This window comes from Astatotilapia calliptera, chromosome 1, assembly GCF_900246225.1.
Source record: "Astatotilapia calliptera chromosome 1, fAstCal1.2, whole genome shotgun sequence".
Lineage (NCBI taxonomy): Eukaryota > Metazoa > Chordata > Actinopteri > Cichliformes > Cichlidae > Astatotilapia > Astatotilapia calliptera.
In genome coordinates, this window is record NC_039302.1 from 20,910,023 (window position 1) to 20,936,974 (window position 26,952).

General features: G+C 40.2%; 3 protein-coding genes across 6 annotated transcripts; 2 read left to right on the top strand and 1 right to left on the bottom strand.

Annotated features, from left to right (window-relative positions):
* Positions 1 to 7,223: 7,223 nt before the first annotated feature.
* On the top strand, positions 7,224 to 18,098 carry ccpg1 (cell cycle progression 1). Of its 2 annotated transcripts, XM_026169149.1 has the most exons (11): positions 7,224 to 7,374; positions 10,547 to 10,636; positions 11,095 to 11,212; positions 11,304 to 11,389; positions 11,483 to 11,666; positions 11,756 to 11,848; positions 13,023 to 13,367; positions 13,511 to 13,572; positions 14,375 to 14,494; positions 15,112 to 16,403; positions 17,674 to 18,098. In XM_026169149.1, the coding sequence occupies exons 2-11, from the start codon at positions 10,577 to 10,579 to the stop codon at positions 17,864 to 17,866; spliced, it is 2,553 nt and encodes an 850-aa protein (XP_026024934.1). In that variant the 5' UTR covers positions 7,224 to 7,374; positions 10,547 to 10,576; the 3' UTR covers positions 17,867 to 18,098. The 2 variants fall into 2 exon arrangements, with proteins under 2 accessions (XP_026024934.1, XP_026024939.1); XM_026169154.1 differs by lacking the exon at positions 11,756 to 11,848 and having other exon boundaries at positions 7,228 to 7,374.
* Positions 18,099 to 18,430: 332 nt separating this feature from the next.
* Positions 18,431 to 23,355, bottom strand: pigb (phosphatidylinositol glycan anchor biosynthesis, class B). The gene is made up of 12 exons (XM_026169167.1): positions 22,942 to 23,355; positions 22,731 to 22,854; positions 22,112 to 22,229; positions 21,906 to 22,010; positions 21,539 to 21,669; positions 20,872 to 21,012; positions 20,735 to 20,786; positions 20,407 to 20,618; positions 19,489 to 19,553; positions 19,181 to 19,403; positions 18,710 to 18,887; positions 18,431 to 18,637 (listed from the first exon to the last, which is right to left on the bottom strand). Exons 1-12 carry the CDS (start codon positions 23,051 to 23,053, stop codon positions 18,524 to 18,526), a joined length of 1,575 nt encoding a protein of 524 aa, XP_026024952.1. The 5' UTR covers positions 23,054 to 23,355; the 3' UTR covers positions 18,431 to 18,523.
* pigbos1 (PIGB opposite strand 1) lies at positions 23,052 to 26,009 on the top strand. 3 transcript variants are annotated; one of them, XM_026169195.1, is made up of 4 exons: positions 23,052 to 23,114; positions 24,371 to 24,421; positions 25,281 to 25,311; positions 25,667 to 26,009. In XM_026169195.1, the coding sequence occupies exon 4, from the start codon at positions 25,713 to 25,715 to the stop codon at positions 25,869 to 25,871; it is 159 nt and encodes a 52-aa protein (XP_026024980.1). In that variant the 5' UTR covers positions 23,052 to 23,114; positions 24,371 to 24,421; positions 25,281 to 25,311; positions 25,667 to 25,712; the 3' UTR covers positions 25,872 to 26,009. The 3 variants fall into 3 exon arrangements, with proteins under 3 accessions (XP_026024980.1, XP_026024963.1, XP_026024971.1); XM_026169178.1 differs by lacking the exon at positions 24,371 to 24,421; XM_026169186.1 differs by lacking the exons at positions 24,371 to 24,421; positions 25,281 to 25,311.
* The last annotated feature ends 943 nt before the right edge of the window (positions 26,010 to 26,952 follow it).

A 26,952-nucleotide genomic window follows, 5' to 3' on the forward strand; every position in this document is an offset into this window, starting at 1 on the left:
GTGTTATATGATGGACTGACAGGGTAACTTCTCAGTACTAAGCTGTTTTCACGTGTAATTGCCTCAAAGAAAACGCTATGAATGTATCTCTGACATTATGTGCCAGCAGCTCAGATGTTTGTGCTGCCCTTACCACAGACGGACACATCTGCGGGTTCTTTAATGTCTGTATGTTGACTTCTTCTTCATTGTATCTGTGTAAGAATTCACACCAGAAGTGCTTGCAGCGGCATGTCCGTATGGAAAAGCTTTATGATCAGCCTTAATGTGGACAGCGTTTCCTCAGACTCCAAAACCAAAGCCTAATCTCTCTGAGGGAGACACCCCACATGAGGATGCAACACATGAAGAGTGGTTGTAATGGAAGTGTTCAATCAGAGACTGAAGTGAAGAATCGAATGGACAACATTTACTTATAAAAAGTCTATTTTTGTTAGAGGATGATGTACTTGTAGTTACTTTTGTTCCAAGTATTTTTGCTTTGCTTTAGAGTAGATAAAGGTTAGCACTTGTCTGGAAAGTAGTTTGTATTAGAGGCCAATGTGCAGCGGTGACTGTGACGCTATCACCTTTATTTTAGTTTCTCAACTGATCTCTGGCTGGAACAACTGAAACCAAAGACCAAAGATGAAACCGGAGATCAGTTGATCATCAAACAAAGCCTTGCACATTAGTGGCCTTGACCCACGATGAAGATTTTAAAGGAAAATAAATGGTGAAAGTTGTGCCTGCAGGATTCACAGGCACTAAATGGAGTGACAATGACTAATATTTATGCACACGAGCCAGGTTATCCTGCAGCAGAGTTCCTCAAATTCTGAAGCAAACATACGTCTGCATGGTTATAATGTTATAAGAGTTAAATACAGTATTTTATATGGATTAGCAGTCTGTGTTGCGGCAGTGCAGCTGTGTGTCAACGTGCATCCACTGGTTTGTCTCCTGTAAATTAGTGTAAAAAAATAATTAGAAGGAATAATATGTTTAAAGTGTATTATTATTATATTTCTATAGTTTAATTTCATTCTAAGTGCTCACAAGAATTTTTTTTTTCATTTTTAAGTAATTTTATGGCATAAATGAGCTAAAATGCCAGTGGGTGCACAAGTCGTCACATTTCTGTATTTTTAATCAGAGGACTTTGCAGAGGATTCAATCATTTGATATATTTAGGTGACACAATCAGTTTAACTTTCTTTCTTAAGAAAAAGCAAACCAAAGATTTTTTTATTAAAAGGTCACCGTTGCATGATGGCGAGAGATCAGTTTAAAATCATCCTGTCTTTGTGTGAAATGTTATTTCCACTGCTGTTGTACTCATTTTATTACTGTATGATGTCAGGAGGATGGAAACGTTACAGCGTGTTTTTTAATCATTTCATTTCCCACAAAAACAATTGCTGTTGTGGTTTTTTAAATGCTAAATACTGTTTTCCTGCTTTTGCAAAGAACAGTTTGAGTCTTTGTTTTCAGACGTACTGCCTGAGCAGAGCTTTAAGGGCCCGATCCAGAATCCAAAAACATCTGAACTTTGTGCGTTTACACACACATCACCGCTCTGGTCGAGCAGGTTCTGGATTAGACCCTTGAGTAGTTCATGCAGGTACATGAGTCCTACCTCTGGTGTTTGTTTCCATATTGTTTTTATGGGTACAGATTAAACGTGATTGGGGTCCTTAATGCCTGTAAGGGCCAAGATGTACGGCCATCAAACGTGGGACTGGGGAAGTTGATGTGCTGCTTTTCATCTTATAAATGTTAAAAACATGTGAATTTAAAGGGTTAAACACACACAGTCTTCTGCAGTAATGTTTTAATCCTGTGTAGAGGAGCACTGAGGGTCATTTACAGTCAGACTCAGGGGGACCCACAGCTGCTCATCCATCAGGACAAAGCAGGTTTCAAGTGTTTGAAATTGAATGTATCTTTATGTAATTATTATGTTACCTGATATTTTCTCTTAATGTTTTGTTATATTTGGTCTGTGCCAGCTGAATGACTTGCAAGTTTCCAAAATGTTTAGATAGAAGTTTCTATACAAACAGCTAATGATAAAAAGTCTGATTCTCACTTTAAATAAAAATACAGAAATGCTATAATATCTGCTGTTGTAGTCGGTCTTTGTTGATTCTATCTGAAACTCTGAGCATTCTTTTTACTTTTCTATACAGTGTGCAGTTGCCATAGGTATTAAAGGTACTGCACTGCAGTTGTTTTAATCATAGATGTCTAATACACTCCAATTTGTCATGTGAATGGAGAGTACTCTTTACACATTAAGGTTAATTATGGAGTACCACAGGGATCTGTGCTAGGACCAATTCTGTTTACATTATACATGTTTCCCTTAGACCAGCGGTCCTCAGCCTTTTTTGTTCCATGGACCGGTTTAATGGCAGACAAAATTTTCACAGACCGGCCTTTAAAGTGTGGCAGATAAATACAACAAAATAAAATGATATGACCAAGAGAACAACGGTGGTATTTTGTAAATATAATAGTAAATGTGAATTCACTGTGTAACTTTATTAGCAGCGTCCTCCTGAAATGTGCCAACAACATTGAGAGTACCATCCTCCTCTCTGCCCCTTAATGCTCTCTGGTTGCTATGATAACGCGTAAAATATTTCTTTCAAAATAAGACACACAACTACAACACGGGAAAGACCCAGGGAAACCGAGTTAACGATAAAACCCCTGAAAACCATAAATTTCACACCCGAGCTTCAACTCTCGCGGCCCGGTACCAGTCCGCGGCCCGGGGGTTGGGGAAGGCTGCCTTAGACAGTATCATTAGAAGGTATGGCATAAATTTTCCCTGCTATGCAGATGATACCCAACTTTATCTGTCCGTGAAGCTAGATAACACACACCAATTAGCTAGATAACACACACCAATTAGTTAAACTGCAGCAATGTCTTAAAGATACAAAGACCTGAATGACTGCCAATTTTAGGGATGGGTACCGGTTCTGACATAAACTGTAGTAACCAGACCGAAAAGCAGCGCACATTTAGGTGCTTTATTTCGGTGCTTGTTTTTCCTGAGCTGTGATACACTTCTAGCCAATCATTTTACGTTTCCGAGGATAGTAGGCGGGGCCAGGTACGTACGTTCTTTTAGAGCAGAGCTACAGATTAAAAATGTCCAAGGCGAAGCGGTCAAAAGTCTGGCTGTACTTCACAGCAAAATATGCAAACTCAGCAGCAACAAGTGCTTTAAGCTGATACGTATGGCGTTATTTTTGTGCCACTATTCTGAGCGCACGTAAAAAAGGTTTGCAGGTGCAAGTGTTGCATTTTGAGGAGAAATTTATTTTGAGCGAAGAAAAGCTGAATTTGAGTGAACAAAATTCATTGCTGCATGCAAAAAATGTATATCCGTGTTTGCTATTATCCATATACACACGCACAATAGCAGCCCCTCTCGCTCAGTTTTTGTATTTGCGCTCGCAATGTATCGCTCACGCTCTCAACATTTCTGCCTGTGCACGCTCAACTCTTTCTGTACACCGTTATATTTGTGCCACAAAACCAGCCAATCACAGACTTGGATGCAAAAAAATCTGATTGGCTGTTTTTGTCTCCAATCAGCTCGAAAGGACGAAATGCAATATCCCAGAATCCATTTCGTCCAAAGCTCAAACGAGGCAGTGGCGGAGGAACACAGAGTGGCGGAGTTTGAAATATTACTCTTTCTGGGACACAAAATAAACTTTTAAGATATTTTCATGTTAGAATGTAGCTGTGTGAACTTCAAATATCTGCTCGATTTATCAAGACATCACATATTTGCATAAGTGCTCCAACGTTTTCGGAGATGCCTGTTACCCACCAGCTGACCGGGTGGGAACTCGGGTTAAACATAATATATAAGGCTGAACTGACAAAAAAATCACCGACTACACCACCAGGTATTATTGGAAAAACCATAAAGCCTTTGAACGAAAACAAACGCTGTTGTGACAGTGATGTACACTGTTTTGTTGGTATATATGTATGATTTGTATCACCTTCATGTTTCCAGCTTTACAGCTGTGGCTCCAGCAAACATCAGCTGATACTAGAAATTAATTTTAAATAAATTCTAACAACAGCTGATCAATTTTGAACGTGCTGCTGTTGTTGTTTAGCGCAACATCCGCTGGTTTCCTGTTTCTGGCGCAAAGTGGGAGATAAACAAACAAGAGAGACGATCAGCTGATCATTGATCAGTTTCATGATTGAAGTAGCAACAGGAGAGGGAGGGAGAGAGAATGAGGAGAGAAGAGGCAGCTAAGACACAGAATAACTCCAGCTTTGTGTCTTTTTTATTCTCGCTGAAGTCTTTTCCCCTCAATACGGATGTATTGTAATTGGTCCAGCCCAGAGTTGATTATTACCAGCTGGCTAATCCACCACCTTTCATTGTTTATACCATTACAAAAACAAACAAACTAACATAAAAATGAAAAATCACCATTGGCCCACCGGGCAAATGCCGGGTAAATGCCCAATGGCCAGTCCAGGTATTCGGTCAGCTGGTGGGTAACAGGCATCTCCAAAAACGTTAGAGCACTTATGCAAATATGTGATGTCTTGATAAATCGAGCAGATATTAGAAGTTTACACAGCACCATTCTCGCATGAAAATATCTTAAAAGTTTATTTTGTGACCCACAAAGAGTAATATTTCAAGATCTGCCACTCTGTGTTCCTCCGCCACTGCCTCGTTTGAGCTTTGGACGAAATGGATTCTGGGATATTGCATTTCGTCATTTCGAGCTGGTTGGAGACGAAAACAGCCAATCAGATTTTTTTTGCATCCAAGTCTGTGATTGGCTGGTTTTGTGGCACAAATATAACGGTGTACAGAACGAGTTGAGCGCGCACGGGCTGAAATGTTGAGAGCGCGAGCGACACATTGCGAGCGAGCGCAAGTGCAAAAACTGAGCGAGAGGGGCTGCTATTGTGTGTGTGGATAATAGCAAACACTGAAATACATTTTTTGCACGCAGCAATGAATTTTGTTCACTCAAATTCAGCTTTTCTTCGCTCAAAATAAATTTCTCCTCAAAATGCAACACTTGCACCTGCAAATTTTTTTTACGTGCGCTCAGAATAGTGGCACAAAGGGAGGTAACACCTCAAATCCGATGAAACACCTGGCAACGCATAGCGGGTTTTTTTAAAAGCCAAGAAATGCGCTGTATTTGATAGCTTGCTGCGAGACCTCACACCAAGCGCATCTACTGGGTTGCCTGTTATCAGACCCAGAGTTACCAACATCCCCAAAAACACGAAGAGTAGAGTCCTGGCCCCTAGCCCTGCCAGTGTAGCAGAAATGATGACGGATGATGATGGCAGCAGCAGCCGTTCTTCTCTGCGTGAGTAGCTTAATGTTGTTCGTGTGTGATTTACATTGAGTAGGCTAACCACGTTATTACATTAATGCATGTAAGGTGAACTAGCAAACATCATCATAGCTACATGCGTCTGTCTTCTTGTTTGATGGCAGATACTCCCTTCACCCTGGCCAAAAAGGCTAAAATGACCAAAGAAAAAGAGGGAAACGGCTAAACATGAGAGGTTTTTGGATAAAGTTTTTAAGCACTGCTTCCAGCCAAGAGTGATACCATATATGCCCCATAGCTGCAGAAAAGGCTAACATTGTTATCTTTTTACAAAAAACAGCTGAACATGAGAGGTTTTTGGACCAATTTTGTGTTCTCCATTCTTTAAGCACCGGTTTGAGCACCGTTTGAGCACCTGCACCGTTTCAAAAGTACCGATTTGGCACCGGTATCGGATACCTAAACCTAAACGATACCCATCCCTAGCCAATTTTCTGCTTGTAAATTCTGATAAAACTTTAGGTTACACTTGGCCCTAAACATCTTACAAACATGGTGTTTAACCAGATGCTGGGCTCCAGGAACACTGTGGAGTCTTGGAGTTATTTTTGACCAGAATATGTCCTTCAATGTTGGACTTCTTTTTCTTGCATTTGCACAATATCACTAAAATCTCAAACATACAGTCTTACTTAAAACTACAACCCGGTAAATAGTCTGTAAATAACAAGTAAGTGTTGTGACTTTAACATGAAAGCAAACAGAAACGATTCTTCACAACTGATTCATTTTAATTTGTGTGGTTTGTGGCTCAGAGTACTACGGAAGCGTAGAGCTGCCACCCAGGCAAAAGAAAAAGTGTATCACGTTATAACGTGAAAGGTTTATTGTTCTAACAAGATACTTTTCCTGTTTGTACAATATACTATTCACGTTTGAACAACATAATATCACGTTATTACAAGATACATATTATCACGTTCGTACAATATAAATATTATATTGTACGAACGTGATAATTATGTATATTTATATATATATATATATTTATAAATATATATATATATATATATAGCCACCTACTTACTTATTGAGCTTCTTATGATGCAACTAGCAGCTGCTGTTAACAACTTATTTACCTTAGAGGTTTGAGTAACAAGCCACAGACCAAGTAGCAAAAATGTCACTGCAATTTCTCCAGAAACGACATTGTCTAGTTTCATATTGCTATTCTAGCTCTGGTTTTTATTTGTATTGCTGTTGTTGTTGTTGTTGTTGTTGTTATTGTTCTTAATAGTGTGTTGTAAGCCTATTTGCCCTGCTCATAATATATATGTATAACACAATAACACACACATACACGTGTCGGTAGTTACTGACAGACCTGTTAAGCTTTACAGGAACATGAACAAATGTTCAAGCATTCTCTTTCTTTACCTTTTCTTCCCCTCTTACAAACTATTATCTTCTTCTTCTTCGAGTACAGTTGCAGCTGTTTAGTATTTGTTAGATTGCAACACCATGTTTTCCCAAACCAGTCGAGCAACATATTATGTATTCATTAAGTCTTTTGCAAGAGACAGGGAATTTGAGCTCACAACAACAACGACCACGTGTGTTCAGTTAAAGTTTTCAGGTATGGCGTTTTGCTTATTTAATGTTCTGCTTAGGCTGCACATCTAAACATATAAAACACTCATTTGAAAAGCTCTTCATCGACGTGTCTCCGCCCTCGTTGCTGTTACTGTGTCGGTGCTTCGTCACGCTTCCTTGTTTATGTTTTTTTCTTTTTTGCAGCCGCACGGGGATTTTCGCTCCACCCTCGCCGAGTTTGTTTGGCCGCCGAGCTGACCCATGGGATATGTAGTTTCGGGTGTCGCAGAAGACATTGCGCCGCGTGTCCAGCTAAACCCTTTAAAACTACACTTCCCTCCCACTGGTCGGTTACGCAGCGTCAACGGATAAACTGGCTCGGGCATATACTGCAATAACTGTGGAGCTTCTTGCAAACAGCTGTCTCGCCGCCAGGAACAAAACACTGGTGAGTTTAGGCACTTATCGTCATACTCTAGGTTGCAGTGATGTTAAACGACTGTTAAAAATAACGGATAGTCTCGAGACGGTTTCAATTATACGTTCCGACGACGTTTATAGAGGTGACGGTAATAACAAGCCTCTGAAGTTAGTTCAGTAACAGCGAAACTGACGCCAAATGCGGTTATTTGATGTCAGCGGACGAAGCTGGTGTTCGCTGCCCGTAGCTGCTGCAGGTTTAACCGCAAATTTGTCCGTTAGAGACGTAAACAGCGGCTTTTTTTTCAGCGTGAGGCCGCGCGCTGGTTGGCATCGTCTTCTAGCCTTCACCGCCAGAGGGCGCTGGTTCCTCTGTTTGTTTACACTGCCAGGTATCAGCTCGTGACCAGCTGTAAAAAAAGGCATTAGCTGCGGTTACAACACATCGACAGGGGGGGGGCATGTAACTGGATTCGGGGAGAGGAGTTTGAGACTGCCAAAGTTAGGGGTTATAACGGTATTATCACAGTACCGCGTAGATCTAGGGATGCCACAACAAGACTCCAATGAGGTTTCGTGCCAAAAAGTGATTACTCATGTTTCTGTCTGATTTTTTTTATGACTAATATCTGTGTTTATATACAGGCTGTAGTTTACAGGATTTATGTATATACAATAAAGAAATTAGCTGTTATCCAAGTATCTTTATGACTCTGTCTTATTGTATCAGGTCAGTGTTCTGCATTATAATCAACCCAGTCCTATTTGACCACTTTTAAAACTTTATAAAACTATTAACTAACTTTTGTTGTACTTTCTGCTGGCCTCTTTGCCATTATGCATATTTAGTTTTAGTTATTATAACCTTGCTCGCAACTATATTGTGATGTTGATGTTTAATAGTGTGCCCATCAGAGGGCACGTTGCAGACCGGTAAATGGTCGGTAAATAACAAATGAGTTTTGTGACTTATGACTGATTCATGTTAGTTTGTCTGGTTTTTCTAGATTTGACAAGTCAACCACTGCTTGCCTTCCGTGTCCTGACGAAAAACAGCTGATCTACGCAGAACAATGTTCAGTAATAATTAGGCTGATATGAGTAAATATTGGATTTTTAAATCACTGAGAACTGGTATCAGTCTTAAAAACCCTGTATCTAAAGCAGGGGTCACCAACTCCAGTCCTCGAGGGCTACCTTCATGCAGCTTTTAGTTGCATCCTTGTTTTGACACACCTGAACCAAATGAATGGCTTCATAACAGACCTTTGCCAAACGTCATGGCATGCTGAAGAGGTAATTCGGCTGTGTTGGGATGCATCTAAAAGCTGCAGGATGATAGCCCTCGAGGACTGGAGTTGGTCACCCCAGATCTAAAGACTATAAACAGGCCACTTAACCCAATGCAGGGTGGTTGCCAGGCAACTTGAGGACAACATACTATATTGTGCATAATTCAACTTTTGTGGATATGAATAAGATATTTTTGTTGATAAATAAAAAGAATGTACAGTTCTTTTATAAGGTGTTGATAAGTGCTTAAATACTAAAAACAGATCATTTTAAGCTGTTGCTACATGGTTTCTAGGCAACATGTTAACATCTAGATAAGAACCTTCTGGAGCCTAAGATGTATCTGTGTGCAAAGCTCCTAATGGTGCAGGAGGAGACGAGCAGAAAGCTCTTTCGCGTGTTACAGTCAGATCTACAAACGAAAATGAGTTGGACAGGCCTGCTGTGAATTTTTTGTGGCATACAGGTCTTGCTCATCTTTTCACTACAACATATTGTCTCAGGTGTAGGTGGAGCTCAGCGGGAGCTCCACTGCTGCAGCAGTCTGGCAGTCGAATGTAAAGTGACACCACCGGTCAGCCGAGTGCCGCGTGATGGGTGGATGAATTTATTTAACTGATGTGTGGGGGTTTGGTTTTTTTCTTTATATGTAGCTTGGTGATAAAATGGAGTGAAAGTAGTCCCTGCTGTATAAACAGGATGTGCAGTGATTGATAGAAGTTTAATTGCATGCTGTGCCACTCTCACCTGCACATCTCACTTTGCCTTTCACTACAAGAGGCTGAACAGCAGGCATAGTCTAAGTCAGATAGAAATAATAACTCAGTGATTTGTGCAGCTGTTGGTGTCACTGCCTGCACTGTTAGACTGTTATGTGTATTTATTTTGCTATCCCTGTGAAAACCCACACCCTACTCATGCCTGTAGCTGGGTGTGGGTGGTGGTGCTGAAGCGTTTAATTGATCCCTGCGTGACTTCTGAACAAGCTTAAAGTGTTTTTCTCAGCAGCTTAGGTTTCTGTTTATGGGTGGGATGGGAAAGACGGTGCAACATAAAAAAAGAACTTGAGTGCTGCATCGAAGTGGAAAAACTGGAGGATTTATTTACTTTATTTCAGACCTACACGTTATTTCAGAGGACAATATTGTGGTATTGGTTGTATAATTGTTTTTTGGTTGCTTGGTTAATATTTGTACATTTCTTCCTTCCAGCTTTTAAAATTCGCTACTTTTGCTCATTTTAACCTTCAGTAATTTTGAAAATTAAGGGAGATTTAAGGTGTTATTTGGACAACATATCAATGTGAAATTCAGCCTACAACATAGCCCAGTCAAGAGGCTGATGCCGTTGGCAGCATTTGCACTTATCTGTCTGGTGTACCTGCGTCGCTCTGCAGCTGGCGGCAGTGTTTCTCTCTTCAAGTTGATATCAGAAATGGCAGCAGTCAGTCACAGTTGCTGTGATCACATTAACTTACAGTGTCGATTTAATACAGAAATATAAAGTATTTTCTGAAGTTTTAGGAACTAAGTAATTAATTTATTGGAAACATAATCAGCAGATCATTATAGTTAGTTGCAGGTTGATATATTAGAAAATGGACTCGACTTTCATCATCTACAAAAACCAAACTCTGCTTTTATATTTCTGTATGTCTGATAAAAGCATAACGATATAAGAAATTCAGGAGCTATTTTTCTCCAGTGAGTGCCTTTACTTTATCTAAATTTTCTGAATTTACATACATATTTTATTTGTTTACTTTTATTACTAGACTTACTTTGAACGTAATATTTTTCCAGTGCTGGTTTTCTACTTTTACTTGTGTAAAGCTTCTGAAAACAATTTTATTGTAAATTTGAAAATGATGCTCAGTCAAGTTCAGGTGTTCTTCTTCTCTCCTCCAGACGTCTGTGTGCTGCTGACAGCTGACAGAAATGTCAGAGACCTCCAGCGATGCAGAGTCCTCCTGTGGCTGGACTATTATTAGTAATGAGGTATAAATCCTTTCCTCTGTTTATCCTTTATCCTTACCACTTGTTGTCTTATGGTTTTTATCATTTTAATCAGGTCTGCATGGGTCATTAAGTATAAAATGTCAATGAATTGTTGAACATGTTGAAGAGATATGCTACATTACAGTTTCCTGTGTTCTTTCTTCAAGTTTATTTTAGAGTTTTACAAGATAAACAACTTTAACTGTAAACCAGAGTTTGCCGACACTGACAGCACTAGCCTGTTTATGCTTAGTTTTTTTTCCTCATTAACAAGAAAAATTTAAAATATTTTTCTTCATTGATAAAACCTTCAACTTTTTGCTATAGCTGGTCAGTTACAGCTATAATTCATCATTAAATTGTCCTTTTCTGAATAGTTAATTACGGTCAGGTATTTATAAAGAAAGTTCAATGAAGTTCATCCTGTGTGTTTGGTTTTTGAACGTTTGTGTTTGCAGGGTTCAGATATTGAGACTTTGGGATCCGAGACAGCAGTGGAGTACGGAGCTGAGCTGTTAGAGCGCCCTCTGGTGCAAGAACCAGAGGCGCAGGATGTTCAGACATCAGTATCAGCTGGTAAAGCTCCTTCTTCTTCTTCTTTTTTATCCAGATGTGACTTTGATTGGAGTTTGTTTGACACAACACACATTTATGTTCACATTGACAGCTGTGTGTGCAGAAGAAAGGACTGCTGATTCACTGGACAACACTCTGGGAGAACAAACTTTAGATGAGACACTGAACGCCTCAGAGGTGAGAGGACATGAAAATGTCCCCGGAATAATTAATCCAGAGCCTCGTCCCTTCTTCTCGCTGTATAACTTGTCTTCATTGTATCGTCTGCAGGTCGGAGACGAAGCTGCAGGGAAAGAGCCCGTGCTGTCCTCCAGCGACCTCTCCGACATCGTGACTCTGCCAGACTTGAAGGAGGGGGAGCATGCCGAAGTGGAAGAAGAGGCAGCCGTCCATGAAGATCTTTACCTCGGCACCTCCTGCAGCAGCCAGTACGCCTTCAGTGCTGCAGAGACCGGTAGGATGGCGCGCACACACTAAAGACAGCTGATTTTATTACCAACATTAAAACAACAACACAAACATTTCTCCTGTTTGCCAAAGCAGGTTTGTTGTTGAGTCACTGGAAACTTCCACAGACTCTGATGAACTTAAGCAGCCGTCTGAGAAGTCAGCTGACCGGTGGCCGCTCTTTTCCAGGTGGCCTGATTTGAAAATGCAGTGACTCTGATTTGATGCTTAGCTTGGTGAGCAGCGCTCGAAACTAATCCTGATGCAGCTGAATCACTGTGAGGTGATGAGATGCTGTCAGACAGTTTAAAGCCTGTGTGCCTGAGCAAATATGAGGAGTCAAATACTTTGATTTATTTATTTAATTTTTCTGTGTGGAGAAGTGAGATAATAACAATAGCCTGTATGTAAAGCATAGACAGTGGAGAGGGTTTCAAACTACATTTAAAGTCTCATCTGGTTTGTGTGGTATACATTTTTAACACACAGGGGTGTTTATCTTGTGAATTATGGTACCAGAACAGTTAAAATGTCTTGCGGTATGGCTGCCTTTAAATGACTGCAGTATTCCTTAGTTTCTTAGTCAGATCTGCCTCGTTCCTCCCATTTGGTTACAAAACCGTGAGATCGGGATAGCCAGGTCCAGGCTGCCAAACTGTCTGTAATCAGTGGTACTGTAGACTCAACTCTGTAGTTTTCTGAATGTGAATGCAGGAACAGTCTCTGGAGTAGCACCAGAGAAGTAGTGTCCTTTAAATTAGTTCTTTCTTTTTAGGAATTGGTAGATAAGTGTGTATGCTTGTGTTTTTCAAACACAGCAACCGAGGAAAGCAAATCTCTGATTAAACAAAGAGTTCTAAGCTTTGTTTTTGTTAGTGCTGGCTTATATACCGGTTCTCAAGCAAGCTAAACCAGTGAGCTAGAGCATCCACTGTGGCTTTAAGGTAATATGACAGGGGCCAACAAGTAGTACTCAGGTGCAACTGTCCATTAAAGGTGTAGTTAGACTTCAGGGCAGTGTCACTGGTTCAGCCCATGTAAGATTCAAATGAGCTATATGTGGCCCACAGTGTACAAATGGATCAGGGGTCTCACTGCCAGTAAATGGTATTTATATAGCGCTTTACTAGTCCCTGAGGACCCCAAAGCACTTTACACTTTCAGTCATCCACCCATTCACACACTGGTGATGGCAAGCTACATTGTAGCCACAGCCACCCTGGGGCGCACTGACAGAGGCTTGTTGCCTGCATGATTAACTGCACCAATGCCTGCTTTTTGAAACCGTTTGCATGTGTGCTGTTTCTTGTTTTGTGCTTTTTTTCCTCTCTTCATGTAAAACTTCTCATTTTTTTAACCGTAGTTTTCCCAGTGCAGCCGCCAGCGGTGACAAACTCGAGCAGCAGCGAGGACGAGGCTGGACGCAGCGCCAGCACTGTTGTACGAAGACGAAGGTTGAGGAGGAGTACCACAAACACCGTGACTGACCCAGAGGACGAGGCTGTGTTGGAATCTCGCCCAAGTGATGATGATGATAAAGGGGAGCAGGAGGTTAAAGAACAGAAGCAGCAGCAAGAGGAGGAGGAGACTGAAGTGAGAAGAGCTGCTCGGGATGTTGAAGAGAGAGTCCAAAACAGCAGCATCTTCAAAACGTCGATCCTCATCACTGTCGTAATAGCTGCCTTCCTGTGTTTGGGTCACTTCTATGGTGAGTAGTCCAGCTTTACTGGGATAAATGCAGAAAGTTTTCTTGGACCTCAACTTTAGGGATGTACTGTAGCTCATGTGGTTCCACCTGTTTCCTGTCTACTGTAGGCTGTGGAACTAACGTGTAAAAACTTTCACTTACAGAGAAATACGAGATGAAAAAGAAGCTCTTTGATGATGACTATGTGATGGACCTTACATCCCAGGTCAGTGACTACACAGGTCCCGACTCGAGGAGTAATTTTATTATTTTTGGTAGAACAGTAATCATGAATTTCTGTGCCGTGCTTTTGATTTTTGTAACTTCTTACATGGATCATTTATCACTTTATTTGCTTTTATTCTTAAATCCTTCATAATGCTGTTGTGTGTATGAATTTGATCTACAATTGTGCAGTAAAAAAAGCATTAGAATTTACCAAAAGTCAGACTCAGATTGCTTGGATCCCTGGCTGAGTAGGTACTAAAAGAGTATCTGATATCAGGTACTACCACCTAATGGAAAATGCTAAAAACCTAGTCGAGCTGAGTTGGTACTAGTGTAACAGAAACTCACAGTCGTAAAGACTAAATGTGGATATTTACCTTCCTCTTATACAGGGGTGTCAAACTCTTTTTAGTTCAGTCCAAATTTAATCTGAAGTGGGGCATTAAAACAAAACACTGCTGCATATTTCTTAACTTATAACTTTATACACTGTGAAAAAGTTCACTTCAACCAGAGCTGAGATTTTAATAAATCTGGAACCAGAAGTCAAAGTGAAAGACATTTAATAGTACTTAATGATTTCACTGCTGTTTCCCACTTTATAAATCTGGCCTCAGGCCTCATGTTGGACACCTCTGCTCTTATAAGATGTGAAAAAAATATAGAACCAACAACCATCTGGGTATTGAGCTTCAGCTCCCATGAACCATATTCATCTTAGATAGATAAAAAAAATTAAAAGATGGAGGAGCCATAAGCAGGACTTTGATGGGCTTGTTTTACTTCTTTTTCTCACTTAGGAAGAGTTGTTCGAGTATGGCATGGAAGAAATGCATGACGACCAAATTCCATTGCTCATGGAGCTTGAGAGTATTAGGAACGAGAACCAGGAGCTCATTCTGAAACAGGCTCATGTTCAGGTAACTGATGGTGACACTCCAAGTTTATAATATTCTGTCAGAGCCACTTCGCATTTTATTTTGAGCATTTTAACTTAATATACATCAATACAAACTTTATATCCCGGGGTTATGTATATGTATGTAATAATACCTACATAAATAAATAAAAAAATGTACACATTTTTCCAGATACACAAATGCCAAATCTGTATCTCTTAAAATTTTTAAAAAATTTAAAAAAAAAAACCCAGGAAAATGACATCACTTACTCTTGTGATGGTGCACATGAAAACATGTGATAATTCTTTCTGACAACGTGACAGCATATATTCCAACATAGGACGTGCTGATCAGCTCTATAACCCCCCCCCCCCCCCCCAAATCTGGATCATAATGTTTTTGTTGCTGCGTACACTTTTCACTTGATTTCTGCAAACCCAGTAGAAGAACAGGGTGTTTCTATGCAAGAAGAATTATTCCTCCACCACACTTGGTTGCATTTTTCTGGTATTTAAAAATAGAAATACTAAATATTTCGTTTTATTGTTGAAATATTGAATGATTTTAGTGAATGCACTGCTTCAGGTAATCACAGCATATGCAATCTTATGTCTGTTCCTCTTTTTCCCATCAAGACCCAGAGAGATAAGTTGGAAATGTTGCTGAAAGAGAAGGAGGAGGAGAACACTAACATGGTGTCTCAGCAGCAGAAGTTAGCAGCTGAGAACCAGCTGCTGAAAAGCTCTCTGCAGCGAGAAGAGATGTCGTTGTCAGCCTTACAGGAGGAGCTGAAGAGTCTGCACTCTAAGATCAGAGATCTGGAGTCGATGGAAGAAGGAGCCGACTTGCTGCTGTCAGAAAACCAGAACCTGAAAGAGCAGCTGGAGGAAGAGAAGCAGGTGACCAGAAGCTTCCACGGCCAGCTGACTAACATGATGGTCGAAACACAGACGCTGAGAAAGAAATTTGACAAAGAGAGGAAGGTCACAGATGAGCTGAGGAGAGAGCTAAGTCAACTGAGAAGTCGATTCCCAGGAGCCGGAAAGGAATTGGGTTCAGAGGCGGAGGAGCTGCAGTCCCGCCTGATGGAGCTGGAGAAGAGGCTGAGCTTTGAGCAGCAGCGCTCTGACCTGTGGGAGCGGCTGTATGTGGAGACCAAAGAGGAAAGAGCCAAAGGAGACACAGAGCCCAAAGTGAAAAAACCAAAGCATGGCATGGCGGGAAAAGTGAAGGAGACGTTTGATGCTGTGAAGAACTCCACCAAGGAGTTCGTACACCACCACAAGGAGCAGATTAAAAAAGCCAAAGAGGCCGTGAAGGAGAACCTGAGGAAGTTCTCTGACTCTGTCAAATCCACTTTCAGACATTTCAAGGATTCTGCCTCAACCTTCATCAATAAAGCCCGAGGGCTTTATAAACAGAGAAGCAATGAGAAGAATACAAGGGAGTCGTGGCAGCACAGATCCCACAAGCCTCATCAACGACACAAACACGACTCTGGCCACAACACCCGGAAGTCAGGAGACAAAGTTCACCAGGACTGGGAACAAAACGCTCACAAAGCCCACATGAAGGGATGCTCCGGGGTTTTCGACTGTGCCTACCAGGAATCCACCAGGCTCTTCAACAAAGCTACAGAGCCAATCAGAGCTGACGAGTTTCACAAGCTGCTGCAGAGCTACCTGCAGCAGGAGGTCGACCACTTCCACCATTGGAAGGAGCTGGAGACGTTCATCAACAACTTCTTCTGCAACGGAGTGTTCATTCACGACCAGATGCTGTTCACAGACTTTGTGAGCGGGGTTGAAAACTTTCTCGCAGACATGCGCAAGTACCACGGCCTCGATGATGACGCTTTCGGGGATGTTGATGACTACATCTACAGGCACTTCTTTGGAGAAACAAACACAAAGAGTTACAGCCCGAGGTGAGCGTCCAGAAAGATCCTTTAATTTATTGTTAGGTTGCGTCTGAATAATTTATAAAAGTTCTGGATGGGTGAAAATAAATTCTAGATTAAAGTCATAAATTTACAAAAAAAATCCACCAAATTTCTCGGAAACAGTCCAAGTGAAGCTGTTATAGTGATCTAAACTAAAAATGTGTGAAAAATAACTAAAATAAAAACAGACCTTTAAAAATAAAGCCAGCTCCTCTAAATGTTCAATAAACAGTAATAATCAAACTAGAGCGCTCAGACACTTTTACAGCCTCACGCTGACAGGAAAATGGGGCGGAGCTCATCAAAGGTGGCTCGATAACTGTAAGGAAGCAAAAAAATGGCTCAATAGTCACACTAGAGTAAAACTATGAAGGTCAGCTCATTTTTTTCATTACTTTTTTCTTTTCTTTTCTTGCAACTGACTGCAAATTGTTACTTGTGCAACTTTTTGAGCACAAGGCGATTGCACAGGTCACCTGGTGGGTGGAACTCAAGACTCCAAACAACCGCAGTCCATCAGAGACTGACTGGTTGGTGAAGAATTGCAATCAATTGCTGTAACTCAAATTACTTGTAAATAATGTAATTTCACTGTTTTCAATCGTTCCTCTTTTTGGTTGAATGTTGTTTGTAGTTCTAAAAATTAATAACTGAAGTAATTTAATCAAAATTCATATGTCTGTAGTTTGATTATCTACTGGAAATAACTGGTGTAACATACAAATTATAAATGGTTTTTCTCCTTTAGTCCTGCATACAATTCAAACACAGGGATAAGTGTATAAACAGTTTTATGAATGATTTATTGGGTTGTACAAGCCTTCATCGGGTGTTTAGATAAGCTGATTGAATCTTTACAATAAAATGTGTACTTGGAGTCCACCTCTGACTTTTCTGGCTGACTTTAAGCTTAAATAGTGGAATAAGTACGTGGCATCTTCTACCAGTTCTATTATTCTGATGTCTGCTTACATTTTAGCATTTACACAGGGTCCATTTAAGCCAGGGAGTGAAGGTCATTATTAGAGGCACACCAAGTGCTGTCACCACTAATTACTATTGCCATGGTAACAGGTTTGCACCTGAAAACAAACAAAAAAAATACACCTTTTGTCCCCCACAAAGGTTGGGGTTAGGTTAGTTGAGTGAGGACTGAACCTGTTTTCTTCAGCGCTGCAGCCGGTTCATATTAATTTCTTTATATCATCACGCTCACAGTGATGTCATTCGTCTGTGTTGTGTTTGAATCATCCAGTGGGCCGTTTGAAGGACCCGAGGCAGACTCAAAGGAGGAATCGAGGACAAAGCAGGAGCAGCGTAAGCAGCAGCGAGCCCGGTCTCGACCCCACAGCGAACGCAAGTGGAGCCGATCAGGAAGAAACGCAGACAGACACATGGCTGACGTGAAGATAGAGCTGGGCCCGATGCCCTTTGACCCCAAATACTGAAGCGATTTCAGCTAGTTTATTACAATGGCTACAAACTTTAGTTGCAAAGTCATCTTTTTTGTTTTTGTAAGTTTGCACAACTTTTGAATGCTACTGAACGGCCTTCAGCTCTTTGGTGTTTGGTGAAGAAATCATTAGGTTGGAGTGGAAGACGCGGCCTAACTACATGTAGCTTGAGTTTATCTAAGATGTTAAACTGAGTCATTCTTTAAATTTTGGCTGGTAAATTTTAGACTGATGAGCACCTCCCTCTTCAGCCCCAACACCTTCATTTAAAAACAGCAGAGACTAAAAAAAAAAAAAAAGGGGGGGGGGGGGCACTTCTGGATGTTTCTGTGTTCAGTTTGATGGTTTTAATTTGCTGCTACACTAACAGCTTTGTGTGATGTGAGAGCTCACATGCTGTTTCCTATCATTCCACCTTTAACTTAATTTAACTGGACAGTTTCACTTGTGATGGAAAAGGAAAAAACTGGAAAAAATAACATTTGAGGAAATATAACTGTATATAAAATGTTTTTTTAAATTGATGAAAATTTAAATTGATGAAAATGAATGACAAGATTTAAGTGTAAAATATTTATTTCCATTTGAAAAAGAAAACCCCCCCACATGTTTTGCCATAAGGACAGAAAGTTCCCATTGTTCCAGTGTTTGTCAGTGCCTTTCATAAATAAAGATGCTTCCTCCGACTCTTCCTTCAGGAAAATGAGTGTGAAATATCTTTGCTGCCCTCACAAAGTTATTTCCTTCCAAAAATACAGAGATTTCCTGTGAAGAAAACACACAAAATGTGCTTAAAAACACTGCAAGCAAAAATTAGAAATGTAATTTGTGTCTTACCTTTTCCAAAACATCAAACATGATCAGATGGGTGGGCAGAGAGGACTTGTATGGGAATGAGGTCCTGAACCAGAGAAGAGGCTCCTCGTAAAATCTCTCAGCTTCATCCACGTAAGCTTCCTCTCCCAGATCTGGAGGACACTCGAGAAATCTCATCTTAATCGGGCAGTGGATGTGGCTGTGAGGAGACAGGACCATCAGCTGCATAGCATCATAATGTGATCGAGGAAATGAGCTCTGAAGACTGACAGAGGACAGCTAAGCACGTTTATATGAATCAATCTTTCGTACCACAGCAGATACATTATTAAAACATGTTTCCAGTGTTTTATTTTGAAAACTCTGATTTTAAGTGAATAAATCTTAAATATCAGGTTGAGACAATCCCAAATCTTGAAAACGTGGGATGCTGTGTGAAATGAAAACAACTGAATGCAGTGGTTTGGAAATCTATTGAAACACATCAAATACCTGTAGAAGGGTGTTGAGTGGCAAGGCATGAGAAAGAATACATCCGGCTGTGGACGGGTGGTGGAGACATTGCCTACGTCACAAAGTGGCTGTAGGTGGTTCATGACGTCCAGAGTGCCTCGCTGGTGAATCAGACCAGTGTACAGAGCAGGAATAAGATTGGCCGATAACAAGACGGCTGCTGCAGGTCGACGCCACGATTTCAGATGAGCCAAAGAAATCCCTGTGGAAAGAAAACGTTTATTATATAAACACATCTGGATGGAAATGACCACATACTGCAGTTCTGATGTGAATACGTGACTTACCACAGAAGACCATACAGAAAGGCAGCACTGGATAAATGAATCTGAACTCCTTGTGTGGAAGCACACTGGAAGGAAAAAATAAAACAGGTCAGACTGTCTACCAACCAGGACCCACAGGAAGCTTTATAGGAATCTGTTACATAACAAGTAGCTGGAATTTAAACAGGTTTCACACTGTTAAAAAAAATAAAGAAAAACGTTTGCAAATGTCTTAGGAGAACTCAAAATGAACAAAGGGTTTTGTTGAGCGTAAAAATAAATAAATCTGCACAGAGATCTTTAAACCATCAATTTAAACTCCGTCCCTTCTCCTCTTCTTTGACTATGTGACATCCTGGATGTCTAGAACAGAAACAGGTGAGCAAAAAAAAAAATATATATATATATATATATATATATATATATATATATATATATATTGGCTGATCTATCAACTTTTTAAATCACCAAAATAAAATTGGTATCATAAATAATAAATGAGTCAGACTCTAAATCAAACTGAATGGTGAAGTGAATAATTAAGTTACAATGTTCTGTTGGAAAAAATCTGGCTCGTGACATTTGTGCAGAGGTCTCTTTGACGAGCACCACCAACATAAATGTTTTAAATGGGCCAAACACACTATGCACGCTCTGCAACACCAAAAAAATGCCAGAGAACATGAAAAGAGCTAAAGCCACAGACACAGCCTCCAATTCGCCCAGATCCAAAATCCACACATGCATGCGTTGAAAGAAACTCCACCCATAGAAGGCTCCACTCTGCAGCCAATCGGGGTCCAAACAGACATCAAATATTTCACACTAATCTTTTTCTTAAAGAATAAAAATAAGGGGCAAAGGAAACTCTGCATTTGTGTTTAATAACCATAAGCCAGCATCACAAGAACAGGTAAGCAGTGTGTGTTGCAGCTTCACCTGTAAACTGCGATGGTCCAGACGACAGCTGCCAGCAGGATTTTGTATCTCTTGAAGGCGAGCATGCAACCGTGAAGAAAGAGCGGGAGATGAGGGCCGATCACCACGGCAAAGCCCTGAGTGAGGTACCAGTGCCAGGGGTGAGAGCCGTAGAAATCAGCCACACCGTGCAAGATGTTAAACTTGAGGAAGTTAAACTGCACTGGTGTCCACTGGAAAACAGAAAGGAGCCGTTACAGCCAACCGACTTCATGCTGTGTGTGTGTGTGTGTGTGTGTGTGTGTGTGTGTGTGTGTGTGTGTGAGTGAGTGAGACACACAGATTTTACCTTCTCATAGAAAAAACAGTCAATCGCTGTTGAAGTGACAACGGCCAACGTCCTAGTGATGACAGAACAATCATACACCGGAGACAAAACACTGTAAAGCTAACGGTTATAGAGGAGAAGAGGCTGAAAGTACGAACCCTGTGGGAATGTAGTGATGAGTGATGAGCCTCAGTTTGTTGTCTTCCTGCCAGAAATGATACAACAGCAGAGGAAACCAGACGATCACGGCTGTCGGGCGAATAATCACAGCCAAGGCCACCAGGGCCAAGTACTTCTTACTGGAAAACAGCAGTGTGTATATAAAACACCCCACAGAGATCATCAGGGTAAATAAAAAGTACATTTCGCTTCTGTATAATTCAACAGGAGAGACTTTTGTGCACAGCTTTGCTTTAAAACTGCCGGCAATCAGTTTAGATGGAGGTTATTATTTATAACTCTGATCAAGCTACATTTCAGATGTTTATTTTGGTCTCTGGTTATGTGGAGTGATGGGGAGGGCTCAGACTGATGGGGAGTCGGGTGTGGCCTGTTTTGGTTTTAATTTATTGTTTATTTAAAGCATAGCTGAGGTTACAGTTTACACTACTGTGAAATGAAAAGTGTAAGTTCACTTCAAGGATACTTTCTGATATGTATTATTGTGTGTGATTTTTTTTTCTCTTGTTTTTAATGTATTTTTATTGACTTTTTAATTCAGTTTTTTTTCTACTTTTAACTTTTTCTGATTTTTTTCCCCCCTTTTTTTATTTATTTCATGTTTCTTAAATCTATTTTAGAATAAATTCTATTTAAGATCAAGACCTGCTGTGTGTTTTGGACCCGGGCAGAGGAAAGTAAGAAAGAGCCAGAGTGGTGATGGTGGCCTCCATGCTGTTGGTCAGAGTCCTGGTGCAGCAGAACCACGTAAACCAGGAGCACATGTGACAGAAGAACTGGAGGTGAAAGACAAGTGAGGATTAGGTATGAAAACTGCAGAGCACTGAAGCCGTTTTTACTATTATTATTATTATTATTATTATTATTATTATTATGCTTAAACCGCAGTGTGAATTGAACAAAATGCAGGTTTCCATCTTCCATCTTTAAAATAATCCCAAGCACAGTCACCATGCAAAACAGTCTGCTTATATTCACTCAAATCTTTCATTATCTGCATACATCCACCTACTGTCCATCTTGCAACATCCTGATTTTCCAGCGTTTGAAGCAGGAAGAAGAATTTCACGTCAGCAAACGAAGCCAGAAGCGACTGAAGAATTCGCGGAAGCCAAATCTGAAGAGCCAGACAAGTTTATAGAAACTTCGTGACTACAGGAAATCGTTCAAATGCTCATTAAAAAAAGATTACTGAGAGAAAATAATAAAGAAACTTGCCAGCAGCTGAACCGAGTCGTAGCTGATGAACTGTAAGATCTTATATAAGAATGCAAAGAGAAGTGGATATGAGAATCCTCTTATTCCCGCCTTCCATTCCCAGGTCAGATACCCATAAGTTACTGTGTTAAGGTTATAACAGGATAGAATAACAATGGCATAAAGCTCCTTTTGCGATTTAAAACAGTAAACAGTCACTTCATGTATCTCTGCTGGGAACCATAAACATAAACAGGGGGTTTGCAGATTTCAGTTTAGTTTTTTATTTTCTTAATGTTTAACTGGTGGAATTGTATCAGGGGCAACAATTAGGAAGTTCAGAAAAGCACAAAAAAGTAGAGCTCAACAGTCTAACCAAATTTGCAATCACTGGCAACTTTTCAACTGTTAAAGCAAATATTTAATCAGCAAATCACAGGCCAGCAACTCAACTGCAATTAGACATGGTGACATGATCAAGACACCTGCTGAATCTGAGCATCACATTGGGGAAGGAAGGTGATTTAAGTGACTTTGAACACAGCAAAGTTGCTTAAAATATTAAATAAAAGTAAATGAATGAATAAATGTGCACGTATCCACTGTCCCCTCTGTGACGGGTGTCTCCCAAAAAGGATATTTGAAGACCATCCTATGGGAGACCTCCAGAGACTGCCAGTACTCATCCGGGACGAAGCTGGTTTGAACCAGGAGGCAGTTAATCAGTCTGAACACGGCACAAAACACGGTCACGCTCAGCACACCTGTGGAGGTCAGACAAATGAGCACATTTGAGCAGCTGCGGTGAACATCTGTTTTATTTCTCTTTGTGATAAATCTCAGAGCCCCACCGATGTTCAGGGGACTCTCCTCCTGCCTGGAGTACAGCTGGGATTTACGTCTCCTCAGCTTCACGTCCTCCACTTTGCTCCCAAACTTCAGACGTGAGCGCAGATTCTCCATCTTCACATAAACCTCTTGCGGGCATAGCTCCCCTCACCTGTCCCCGGATGTGTTGCAGCAGGTAAGTTCGCTCCTCACACAATCAAAAAGTTAACATATACGATCAGTTTTAAAAGTGAAGAAAAACTGAGCTCCAGGCCTGCCGACAGGGACGAGCGAGCTTCGGGTTTATTTAACAAGCATATTAGACTGTTACATCTCCAAAAAGTCTTCATAAATGTGAGTTAACTTCAGTTAGCTAAATGAACTATGGAGCGCTTCCGCAATCATGTCTACTTCCGGTGAAATGTTCTCCCCCGCCTTCAAAATAAAAGCTCCTTTATTTATTTTGTCATCCTGTTGTTTTAAGGTTGCATATATTATCCATTCACAGATGCTCAACTGGATTTAGATTAGGAGAATTTGGAGGCGAAGTCAACACCACACACTCACTGTTTTGCTTTGTGGCAGACTTCAGCCATTAGGGAATGCAGTTTCCATGGAAGGGTGTACATGGTCTGCAACAATACTTATGTAGGTGGTACATGTGGGTTTTCCAGCAAAACATTGTCTAAAGCATCATGCTGCCACCACCAACTTGCCTTCTCCCCATAGTGCATCCTGATGCCTGGTTTTCACCAGATAAAACATGGACACACCTGCCCATCCACGTGATGTAAAATAAAACATGATTCATTTAAACAGGTGATTGCCCCATGGTCCAGTTTGTTGTTGGTGCTTTTGGTGGTAGACGGGAATCAGACTGGGGAATCAGATTGATCTGTAATGCACAGGGGTGTTCTGACACCTCTGTAGCTCGTCAGAGAGCCTTGGTTGCCCATGCCTCTGTCACTAGTTCACTACTGTTCCTTCCCTGGACTACTTTCAGATACTGACCACCAGAGATGTGCAGCAATGTGTTACAAGTACAATTAATGCAATTACATTTTTTTTTTCAAGTAACGAGTAAAGTAAGGGATTACTATTGCAAAAAACTAATTAGATTACTCTTACCTTCCCATGAGCATGCTGTGTTACTGCATTACTAAACCATTTTGTTTGTGAGTGTGACAATGACATACGAATGTGCGACGTCCATGGTAACAACAGAAGTGTGTAGATCAACAGTCGATAATATAGAGTGTGGGAGACAGTATGACAATACTGCATTTAAAGCTTGGAAGTACTAACATTACTTTGAGTTTGATTCTGTAAAAAGTGACAAAAACATTAGCGTCCACTGTACACTCTGTGTGGGAAGAAAATGTGTTTCTACAGTGTAAAAATTAAACTTAAGCAAGCACCTAGCAAACCGACATGGCAATGTGAAATTCACAGACAAGGCCCCGGATCCCCCCGCTGACATGACTGCTGTGGCACCGGACAAAGGTCAGACGGCTCCACTCCTGCTAGAGAGATGAAAATAGATTTAAAAGCGACAGGACTTAATGCAGCAGAATCTTTGATTGTATTTATTTTGCTGTGTTTTACTTGCATCTATTTGAAAGAGTGAGTATAACCACAAAAAATAATTTTATTTTATATGCCAGAATATCCATCCATCCATCCATCTTCATCCGCTTTGTCCGGGGCCGGGTTGCTCTTCGACCCCAGAATATGCAGGCATATATAAGTCGAAGAGCAATGCATATAATTAAATTTTTGTTTGAATCAATATTTATAAAGTTAAAATATTAAAACTTACCAAACAACATTGAAAAAGAGAATTTTTCAATTGATTCAAAATTATATGATGGATTATGCCAAAAAATAGAATTGGGCTTAAAGGTCTATTATTATTATTGTTGTTGTTATTATTATTATTATTATTATTATTATTATTATTATTATTATTATTATGTCATATCTTACATTGTGTCATATTTTTAAGAAAAATATTCCTTTGAAACTCAAGCCCTGACAGGAAGTAAAATAAAAAACAACAACAACAACTTCACCTGCTCATGTGTCCCATAATATTAGCTTAGGTATTATGTCAAAATATGTTTGCTTTTTCGGTGGGGTTTTTTTTTTTTGTTTTTGTGTGTGTGTGTGTGTGTGTGTGTGTGTGTGTGTGTGTGTGTGTGTGTGTGTGAGCAAGTAACTCTACGCTCCTGTAGGTGGTGCAGTGCAGTTTTCTTCTCAGCGTAGAAGAAGAATGTCATCCTGCTGTAACTGACTGTCCTGCTTGTTCTTTCTTCTGTTTTTTATCTCCTCGGGTTTTTATCTTTGTGCGTCTGCTCCGCAGTTACAAATACATCGATCAAAAGGCTTCCTCGGTGAGCTATGAAAGTTACAAATAATTTTTAAATAAAAATTTTTTAAATTTCAAATGTTCCCAGCTAGAAGGTGAACACACTGTGAAGCTAGCGATCGGCCTCTTCTATTATCCGATATGGATTTTTCAAAATAATAGTATACATATAGTTAGTTTTCCAGAGGAAAAAAAAGCACTGAGCGGTGGTGCAAACGAATTTGCTAAGACCTAAAAAGACTTTTCACTTTCCTCACATTTTTGTGCCTTTGTGGTAAAGAGATGAGTGATTTCACTACTGTTTTCACATGTTTCAAAGCTGTGTGCTGGACTGACTTGAGCATTTAAAGTGTCTTATAACTCTTTTGTTGTTCTTTTAGGTTCACTATTGGGAAATCCTAATTTTTTTAAAAAGAATAATAAATCATGTTTCGAAGAAGACTGCCTTTCACACAGTTAGCCTTTGCCACAATGCTTGGAGTTGCCGGTGGAATTTACATCTACAGACCTTATTTCGAGACTGTGCCAAAGACATCCGGAGAGCAGATCCAGGACAAGCCAAAGAAAGAGAATGAACTGGACTGAAGGAGTTCGAGAAGGCAGGAGGCTGCTGGACTGGAGGCCAAACAAAAAGACAAGATCACCATGGATTAAGTCATACTGATTCCTGCTGTTTGTGATTATAAATTTACAGAATAAATATTTAATAATTTCATGTTCTCATATCTGTTTCAGAATGACTTCTAACAAAATTAGTTACTCATCAGTTTCTTAAAAAGAAAAGTCTTTTCCTTACACTCTAACAGTTGTCTGTAGGAGGTATCTCTCATATGAGTAAATGCTGTTACCCATGAGACTGTGAGCCCATAAAGCTTAGACATAACTTAAATTGATCAAACATTACTAAAAGCACTGTAACAGCCCTCTAGTTGTCCTTAGTTGCCCTTGCTGAGTGTTATAAAGTGCCACATTCACGTGTAGACATCTGCAAAGAGAAAATGAGGTTTGTGGTTCTCAGAAGCCTGAAAACAGGTCACATTTTGTTCTGCCACATGAAATACATTTGTGTCTCTTCATGGAATAAATGAACTAACAATGCAACTATATAAAAAATATATATACATTTGTAATTCATTCAATTATCATTAATTATAAGCACTATATAAACAAAACCATGGTTGAAGGGAGACCTCGAGTGGAATAACCTCTGATATCTGATAGGCCCCCATGGCGTTCCTCACAAAATTGTGTTGTGATATCAGTGCAGTGTGCCCAGATCAATTTTTTTGTAAAAAAAAAAAAAAAAACTCAACACAGGTGCCTATTTGAACTACACCAGGTCTGTCAAAGATGCAGTTCTAGACTTTTCCCATTTCCTGTGCTTCTAACAGAAAACCACAAAGAAACACAAAAATATGACTTTTTTTTTAACCATCTAAACAATTAAGTGATCAGAACTATGTAATTACTTCCCCCAAATGTAATAATATATAGCCTACACAGAGTTTTAAAAAGGTTTTACCATTTTATCAACTAACATGTGCTTCATAGCTTCAGACAAGTGATTTCGTATAGAATTACTCATTCAGCAATCATTTTCAGGGGACCAGCTACATTATGAATACATATTGCCAACATAGAAGTGGTTACAATGTTTTCACCATTT